The 9,333-nt window shown below is 51.8% G+C and overlaps 1 protein-coding gene across 1 annotated transcript; it reads left to right on the top strand.

The window, feature by feature from the left end:
• On the top strand, nt 1-7,095 carry KRT4 (keratin 4). Its single transcript, XM_004460973.4, has 9 exons — nt 1-560; nt 2,169-2,383; nt 3,339-3,399; nt 3,770-3,865; nt 4,423-4,587; nt 4,849-4,974; nt 5,707-5,927; nt 6,252-6,286; nt 6,394-7,095. The coding sequence occupies exons 1-9, from the start codon at nt 48-50 to the stop codon at nt 6,579-6,581; spliced, it is 1,620 nt and encodes a 539-aa protein (XP_004461030.2). The 5' UTR covers nt 1-47; the 3' UTR covers nt 6,582-7,095.
• The last annotated feature ends 2,238 nt before the right edge of the window (nt 7,096-9,333 follow it).

Genomic DNA, 9,333 nt, shown 5'->3' on the forward strand with positions numbered 1-9,333 from the left:
TCTCACTTCTCTCTGATAACTCTGCCCTCGCTCTCCTCTCTCCAGCCATGATTGCCAAACAGCAGTGTGTCCGAGGCGGGTCGCGGGGCTTTAGCTGCGGTTCTGCCGTCACGGGCGGGGGCAGGAAATCTGCCTTCAGCTCCTTCTCCGTGTCTGCGGGTGCAGGCCGCTGCTCCTCGGGGGGTTTTGGCAGCAGGAGCCTCTACAGTCTCGGGAGGAACAAGAGCCTCTCCATCAGCGGGGCCGGATCCCGGCAAGGCGCTGGCTTTGGGGGTGCTGGAGGTTTTGGGGCTGGCGGCTTCGGCAGCGGCGCTGGTTTCGGTGGCGGCGCTGGTTTCGGCGCCGGCGGCTTCGGCGGTGCATTTGGGGGCTCCTTCAATGGCCGGGGTGGTCCTGGCTTCCCGGTCTGCCCCGCTGGGGGGATCCAGGAGGTCACCATCAACCAGAACCTGCTGACCCCACTCCATGTGGAGATTGACCCCGAGATCCAGAAGGTCCGGACCGAGGAGCGGGAGCAGATCAAGACCCTCAACAACAAGTTCGCTTCCTTCATCGACAAGGTGAGCATCCCCTTGGCCAGAGACGGGTGGGGGGAGCTAGGCGAGAGATGGGGGGTTTCAGACGCAGCCTGCCGTGGGCGGTGCACGAGCCATCGAACTTCTCTGGGCCTCAGTTTTCCAGCTGGAAAAGAGAACTTATTACCCTGAGTCTTTCTCTTTTGCTCCATGGCTGGGGGAAGAGAGGATGCTCAAAGCAGTTAAATGCTTGGCGATCCCTGGCCATGCTGTGTGATACTGGGCGAATTGTTCACCTTTTCTGACTCCAGTTACCCTGCCTATAAAGCAGAGGTCATTCTTTCTCTGCATTTTTCTGTTTTGGGGAGTAACACAGTCAGCTCGATCAGCAACTTAACTGTTGGTGTTTCTGTTCTTGGAGTAGAAAATCGAGCTGGTTTTTCACCCGAGAGAGAGACTGAGTCCAGTGACAGGTTTTCCGTCTCAGTTGGACCTTTGCGGGTCATTTCTTTTCATCCTTCTGGCTCTGGACAAAATCGCTCCCTTCTGGGTCTGTTTGAAAAGTGGAAGGGATGGGTTTCTCCTTTTATTTTTGTAGCCCAACTTCCTTCTTCATGCATAGTCTCGAAATGGAAGTCCTTTGATCTCAATCACAGCCAGGTATGATGGGTGACAGTGAGCAGATCAGCCCCAGAGAGCTGAGTCACACAAAGATGAACGACCAGCTCGGCGAGTGCATGAGCGCAGCACCTGTGGCCGAGGCTGCCTCGGCTCTCTGTGCATCAAGGTCTAAGTCCTCTTAAATGGACTAGGCAAGAGCTAACAATCTTGGAGCAGATTGAGTGGCAGTATTTGCTCTTTATGGTAGTTTGAATTAATTCATAGTAGCTTGAAGAGCCTTAATTGTGACTCAGACATTTAAAGGTGCTTCCTTATCTCACTTCACCTCGCCCCATCTTTTGGGTTCAGACTGTCACAAGTCAACCTTACCTGCTGTCCTTTCCATTCTGAAGCTCAAAATGTGGAAGTGTCACATAAGCCGCTACCTTGGCTTATATGGCCAGATCTCCCTCTCGAGGGAGGGCAAGGTCAGGGACATCCCCTTGAAGGAAGGGGTTCAGCTGAGACTCAAGATTCTGTGTGGGTCGTTGATCTTAAGTAGCTATAGTCTGTTGTGCACAGGTTTACACTAGGTTGGTTTATGAGTAAGTGTATTTAAAAACATCTTGCTGGATTTATCTTTCCTTTGCCTTGGGTCAGGATCACTTCGAATGCTGTAGCTCCCAGAATGTGGCTGCTGCTTCGAACTTTGTTTTATTTATTTATTTCATGAAGTTCAATGTTCTCCTCGAGTCACTCACCCCAGGGCCTCTGGATGCCTGTGGTTAGGGAGGTCTCTCGCTGCACCGCCAGGCCCTGCCGCCCTGGTTGGGCTCTCCGGGCCCACATGGCCTGTGTGGCTCCGCTCTCAGGAGCGGGCCTGCCACGCTGACACTAGTGAAGGTGCCCTGGAGTGGCAACAGCATGGCCCTGCTCAGGTGGCTCTTGGGCTGCCTGGTGGGCAAGGAAGGACAGGGTTGGTACTGGCTTTGGCTGGCCCTTCTGCCAAAGTGTCAGGCCCTCACCGGTCGGCTGGTGCCTTTTTCAACACAGGTGCGGTTCTTAGAGCAACAGAACAAGATCCTGGAGACCAAATGGAAACTTCTTCAGCAGCAGACGACCACCACGTCCAGCAAAAACCTGGAACCCTTGTTTGAGTCCTACATCATTATCTTGAGGAAGCAGGTGGAGGGCTTGAACAATGACAAGGGGCGCCTGCAGTCTGAGCTGAAGGTCATGCAGGACAGTGTGGAGGACTTCAAGACCAAGTACGCAGGAGGGGGAAGGGAGGCCACCAGCACACACATCAACCTAGCCAAGCCAGGCTCCTGGGCTCCTATCCAGTGGTTTATATTCCCATGCTCTGTAGAGATCCTAAAGGGATCGGGAAGGCCTTCTAGTCTATTCTGCATCCACACTGTCTCACTTTAATGGGGGTGAGATATAGTAGACATAAGTTACCCTAACAGATAGTTATTTGTAGATTCAAAGAGCTAGGTTTGCCATATAAAATCAAGCTCAGAAACCGAGCCAACAATAATCAGGATAGCATGGCCAAAAGAATACAGGTTGTAGGGACCTGGTTTGAATACTGATTCCTCTACTTACTAGCTCTGTGACCTTGGATAAATTGCTTGACTTCTCTGAGTTTCCATTGTCTTCATCTTTAAAGTGGCAATAATATTCCTACCTTATAGGGTTGTAAGAATTAAATGAAATTAAATGAGATAGAGAAAGCAGGTTAGCATAGTGCTGGACATTTATTGAACACCTACTACATAGAAGCTCTTTTCATGCTCTCTATAAGGTGGGGCTGATAAAATACTACCTTCTCTTTTAGTTCACTCTTACACCAAATGAAAGGAGCTGGAGTGTTGGCAATTGTTCCTGCAATTTAATTCACCAAATGGGCAAAAGGGCAGCCTGTCTATGGAAATGAAATTAACTAGATCACTGCTAGTTTTCCTCATGTCTTGTCTCTTGAACAGTCCTTTCAAAATTTGTTTTTCATGTCTCTCAATAAACCAGGTTCTAGACTGGTACCTGGTACATGATAGTTAATCAGTAACTGTAGGTTGAATAAACATCTGTAGGAACATGGAAAAACGTAGCCAAGAACCTGGTATTTCTGAATAGCTGTGTATTTGAAACAAGCAGCAGATTTCTGAGAATCACCAGCTCACCATGGGGCTTTTGCCTCTTCCTTCCTGTCCCACCCCTCAGGTATGAGGATGAGATCAACAAACGCACAGCTGCTGAGAATGACTTTGTGGTCCTCAAGAAGGTAAGAGATGGAGGAGGGTATGAGAATGCTTCTAGCAAGCTCCTTCCTTTTGGGATGGTCTTTGGCTTGAATTGTGGGTTTGGTCCATCTCTACCTCACTCCATCCAACTTGGTGCTCTCCAGGTTTATGCAGTCAAAGGAAAGGGGTAACCGAACCAGGTTCTAAAGAATTAAGGAGGGGAGGAGAGCCCACTTGGTTAATTGACCTCCATGTCTGCCGGTGGATTTGGGGGCAGAATATAGGAAACAATTGGCCCCTCACCACCTCAACTGGTGCTGCTAAGAACACCTTTAGGTGGCACTCAGTGCTGCTGGGCCCCGTTGTCTATCCTGCACCTTATCATCACTTACCTTCTCTCCTCCTCTGTAGGACGTGGACGCCGCCTACATGACCAAGGTGGAGCTGGAGGCCAAGGTGGATGCCCTGACCGACGAGATCAACTTCCTGAGGACCCTCTATGAGGCGGTGAGGACTCCACCCCCACTCCTTTCAAGGAATGGGAACCCCATCTGTGAGGCAGCTGGCTGGAATTCACGGTTCTTTGAAAGGTCTCCAGCTCCCTTACTTCAGGAAGAGGTTTTAAGCAAGGTCATGGATAGAAAGGATTGAAATGAGAGATTCAACTGGGAGGTTCTCAGAACCAGGTGTTGTCTTAGAACAAGTGATTAGATCTTAAGATTGCAAGGGGTAGAGTTCATTGCTGTCCAACATTCCTCTGTGAAATGGATCCATTCCATTCCCTTCTAGTCAACGTACTGAGCACCCACTGCATGAGACCTGGAGAGTCTTATGGTTTCCAGGGAGCAGTAAAGACTAGAACTGTTGCTCTCTTGTCCTGAGAGGTCATCAATACTTGGTTCTGATAGAGAAATATACTCTTCTTCCTTCTATTCCCATGCTCTGGGAAAGTCAACTCTTCTTCCATCTCAGCCTGTAGTTTGGCCATTTCTATGACAATGGTAGATTTTCAGGGTCAGAGGAACACTCTCCTGGGGATCTGATGTGAGAAATTTGCCTTATAGGAGCTGACCCAGATGCAGACTCAGGTCAGCGACACGTCCGTGGTGCTGTCCATGGACAACAACCGCTGCCTGGACCTGGACAGCATCATCGCCGAGGTCAAGGCCCAGTACGAGGAGATCGCCCAGAAGAGCAAGGCCGAGGCCGAGGCCTGGTACCACATCAAGGTGGGGATGGGGATTGCTTAGGAGATAGGAACGGCTTGTGAGGTTCTGCTTCTGATGTCTGAGAGCATGCGGTCATTGGCTTGAGTCCAGGAGAAGAAGTCAGAGATAAACTTTCTTTTCAAGGTATCACTGATCCTGGCGGGATTATTTGATATTTTGTATTATCATTGCCACCTGTAGCCATTCTCACTGGGCTCACTGACTTGAGAATGGACCCAAACACCCCTAACCTCTGGTCCCTTGTTTCTCCTTGGGTATTAGGTCCAGCAGCTCCAGGGATCTGTGGACCAATATGGTGACAGCTTGAAGAACACCAAGAGTGAGATATCAGAACTTAATAGGATGATCCAGAGGCTGCGGGCTGAGATTGAGAATGTCAAGAAGCAGGTAAAGGGAAACGGACTTGGCCCAGTGGTTAGGGTGTCCATCTACCACATGGTAGGTCCACGGTTCAAACCCCGGGCCTCCTTGACCTGTGTGGAGCTGGCCCATGTGCAGTGCTGATGCACGCAAGGAGTGCCCTGCCATGCAGGGGTGTCCCCTGTGTAGGGGAGCCCCACGTGCAAGGAGTGTGCCCCATAAGGAGAGCTGCCCAGCGCGAAAGAAAGTGCAGCCTGCCTAGGAATGGCGCCGCCCACACGGAGAGCTGACACAACAAGATGATACAACAAAAAGAGACACAGATTCCCATGCCGCTGACAACAACAGAACGGACAAGGAAACAAGACAACCAGGGTTGGGGAGGGAGGGGAGAGAAATAAATAAATAAATCTATTAAAAAAAAAAAAAGAAGCAGGTAAGTGTCATTCTCTTTCAGTCAAAGTACAGGGCCAGGCACCTAAAGTAGATGTCTCCATAGTAGATGTCCCTAGTAAATAAGGTTTCTTGGCTCTTCTTCATTTAGTTTTGCTCATCTTCATCCAATCAGTCTGGTGGGAGCATTGGTGGACTTTGGCAGGCGTAGATGAAGTGTATAAGGATCAAGGAAGTTTTTGGAAGAAGGGCAGCCCAGAATCTTGATACTTTAAACTAAGGAAATCTGGCTTGCAGGGAGGAGACAGGATAGAGGCCTTGGAAGCAGGACATTGATGGCTGCTTGTCCAATGTCCTTGTGTGCAGTGCCAAACTCTGCAGGCATCTGTGGCTGATGCCGAAGAGCGTGGGGAACTGGCCCTCAAAGATGCGCGCAGCAAGCAGACGGAGCTGGAGGCCGCCCTGCAGCAGGCCAAGGAGGAGCTGGCCCGGATGCTGCGCGACTACCAGGAGCTCATGAGCACGAAGCTGGCGCTGGACGTGGAGATTGCCACCTACCGCAAGCTGCTGGAGGGCGAGGAGTGCCGGTGAGGGGGCAGGAGGGCAAGGTGGGAATATGGGGCACAAGAGGCTCCAGGAGCTTGCACCTCCTCTGGGTTACTTGCTTCAGTGCTATGCCTGGTCATTACAAACCAGGGCGGTGTAGGTAACAGGTTCCCACTCAGGCCTTAACATCTGGCTATTTAAGAATGGGATATGATTTTCTGAAGGGAATTACAAGAGGTGGCTGATGGAAAGCAGAATCCTTGTGAACACAGCTTGCACACATAGAAGGTACTTGAGCCGTGCTCTTTGAGTGCAGTGTAGCTCCAGGCTCTGCTGTGGCTCACCACTCTTTCTTCCCCCCATAGGATGTCTGGAGAATGCCAGAGTGCTGTGAGCATCTGTAAGTACCTTCTGCCCCTGCCATGGCCATTTGTTCCCCCGGTTTAGGTAGGAAGTTCTGGCTGTCAGCACTATTGGAATAACCCACGTCCTTTGCCTCTCCCACAGCCATGGTCGGTGGTGGCACCAGTGTTGGAGGCATCGGCGGAGGGCTAGGCAGCTGCTCCGGATTTGGCCTGGGCGGTGGCTTTGGTTCTGGCTCTGGAAGTGGCTTTGGGTTTGGGGGCGGTGTCTGTGGCAGCTCTGGAAGCAAGATCATCTCGACCACCACCCTGACCAAGAGATCCCATCGATAGACGACACAGGTCCCTGCAGCCCCCGAGCCCGCTGGGCCCACCCCTGGTGTCCCTGTGCTTCCTTCAGCCTCGTCTTCTCCCTCCCTTTCTGGGGCTCATCGACCACTATCACTTCCTCTCCCTCCTGGGCACGCTCTGATCCCAGGAAGATCTCTTCTGGGGCTTGGACTCTGCCCTCTTGGCGTATTGTAGCTTTTTCTCAATTCTGGCCTGGCGACCCATCTGGAATGGCAGGGATGTTACCTGACCTTTCACCTCCCATGGATAGAGGAGATGACTACAAATACATGACCAGGAGCTTCATCTCCACAATTATCAGGGTCACATATGTCCCCTCCAAGACCAACACTATCTCCCACCAGATCCTGGATATCCCACAATGTCAGGACCAAACTCGTTCTCCATCACCTGGCAGCAACTGGCCTTGCAAGGTCAGGACAAGAACTCCCAAGTGTCCCATTGTTCTTCTCATCCCCTATTTTCATCTTCTGGCATATCTTCAATAAAATGCTTGTGTCATTCATTTTGAGCACTTGTCTTTTTTCCCTGGGGAGAACTCTCCAGAATCCTGTGTATCCAGATAATTCAAGCAAGAGTGGGTGCTGGGGCCTGAGAAGGAGCTGTCGATACCGATCAAAGTCATCAGTTAATTTCTCAGGGCTCCACTTCTGAGGTTTCCAGATTATTGAGGGAGAAGTGCAGTGTTTGGAGCTTGAAGACTGCCCATACAGCAATATTCACCAGAAAACTTGGACTCCTCCTTGGCATACAGACTCAAGAGCCAACCAACAATGAGAAAAAGAGTGCTCATTGAAGGGTAACTGAGGGGCAGCCCCATCTCAGTGCTGAGCCTGGAGTGCACCTGGGGGAAGGACTCTAAGTCTGAAGGTCTGGGGGCATATGGCAGGAATGAGGAGAAGGCAGTCGAGGGGTTTCCACTGAATATAGAACAAAAGGTGGAGCGACTTACGGAGAATGTTTATATTCAGTGTCTGGCAAGGCCTCCCCACTTTCATGAAACTTCATGCATGGGGCTAAACCCCACCGGACAAATGGGGCTTTCCAGAACCAGTGCCAAGAATCAACAAGGTCCTGAGTGCTGATTGGAGAAGTGAGAGCATGCTGTTCTCTTGGAGCTTCCAGGCTTTGCTCACTGCCCATCTCCCCAGCAAGCCTGGGGCTATGTCTATGCTGCTGTACCTGAGTGGTGGGAGAACCGGGGAGGTGAGGCAGGTGTCTGGGGTGGTGGAAGGTGAAGCAGACTGGGGCCAGCCCTAGAGATTCTGGATGGCGAAATGCAGAATGAGGGAAAGGATGGTCAGAGGTGGAGACTGGGTACAGCCTTGGAGCTCACTCTGTTTCTATACTGAACCAATCCCAAGACACCCCGGGCAGCCTTGTCTCCTTGTTTCCAGGGAAAGCCTGCACAGCTCCCTGCCCGTAGTCTGCCCCGAGTCCCTCCCACTGCAGATGCAGAAGGCACTTTTTCTCTTGGGCTTCCAGCTGGTACCTCCCACTCTTAACTGCCAGGACTTCAGTCCCTCTGGGGCAGCACCCACAGGAGACAGAAGGGCACCCAGTTTACCCAAGGAAAGTCCTTTCCCAAGGAGCCTTCCCTTAGACCCCATAGCAGGGGCCTTCCTATAGCCCCAGAGCAGGGGCCTTCCCTTAGACCCACAGCAGGGGCATTTCCTCAGACCCCACAGCAGGGGCATTTCCTCAGACCCCACAGCAGGGGCATTTCCTCAGACCCCACAGCAGGGGCCTTCCCTTAGACCCCACAGAAGGAGCATTTCCTTAGACCCCACAGCAGGGGCCTTCCCTTAGACCCACAGCAGGGGCCTTCCCTTAGACCCCACAGCAGGGGCATTTCCTCAGACCCCACAGCAGGGGCCTTCCCTTAGACCCCACACCAAGGCAGAACTGCAGAGGGTTAGTCTCAGGCCCTGTTCAGCGGCCTTTTCTGGGGAGCAGCCACTCCCTGGGCTGGATGGCTCTGTCATTCACAAGCTCAGTCCTAATCTCCCCTTTGTCTCTGAGCTTACTGCCCCATGTGTCAGAGCAGGAAGTCTTTGTAGCCACGTCAGGAGGCTTTGACTTCTTCCCACCACTGCACCCCTTCCCTGGGAAAATGCTGCATTGGCTCTTTTGAGTTTCTGGAGGGTAGAGGAGTAGTTAAGGCTTGAGTGGCTTCTCAAGCTCACCCACCAGGAGGCTGCAGGCTGCAGGCTGTGATGGGCCCCCCTGAGAGGCAAGGGGGGCAGGCTAAGGCACTTCTCAGCATTACCCACTCCTTCCCTGCAGGGAAAGTGGGAGTAGCCAGTCTGGGCAGCTCTGCTGGGTTTCTCTTGAGGCCTCTTCCATGGAATGGGAAGATGTACACAGCAGTCAGGCTGTAGATGGTATGTGTGCATGTGTCTCAGAATAAACGTGCTTGTATTTGCAGGCAAGTGGCTATGTGAGTTTGTGTTTATGTTTTGTTTGTATAAGAAGACTCATCTTTACTTACAGGAGGGTAACGATTCATGTGGGCCTCTATTTCCAGAACAATCCAGGGGAGTGGATCCTGGCCATGATCCACAGGCTTAGAGCTGGCTGGCTAATCAAAGGGGTGGTGGTGGTGGGAATCCCTTTCTGAGGTAATTACTCCACCCTTCTTGCAGATCCTTGAGTTGGATCCCGGCCAGTTCTCAGTGTTCAGGGAAACCATGGGACACAGGTTGCATTTCCCACCTCTTCAGAGTCCCCGTGC

This window comes from Dasypus novemcinctus, chromosome 12 (assembly GCF_030445035.2).
Source record: "Dasypus novemcinctus isolate mDasNov1 chromosome 12, mDasNov1.1.hap2, whole genome shotgun sequence".
NCBI classification, from domain to species: domain Eukaryota; kingdom Metazoa; phylum Chordata; class Mammalia; order Cingulata; family Dasypodidae; genus Dasypus; species Dasypus novemcinctus.

What these genes read in the sequence shown, in the direction of transcription:
- KRT4 (XM_004460973.4), top strand. Translation starts at nt 48, where the DNA reads ATGATTGCCAAACAGCAGTGTGTCCGAGGCGGGTCGCGGGGCTTTAGC. An exon ending in GTGGAGGACTTCAAGACCAA is followed by an intron (nt 2,384 to 3,338) that starts GTACGCAGGAGG and finishes CCCACCCCTCAG; the next exon opens with GTATGAGGATGAGATCAACA. An exon ending in TTGAGAATGTCAAGAAGCAG is followed by an intron (nt 4,975 to 5,706) that starts GTAAAGGGAAAC and finishes CCTTGTGTGCAG; the next exon opens with TGCCAAACTCTGCAGGCATC.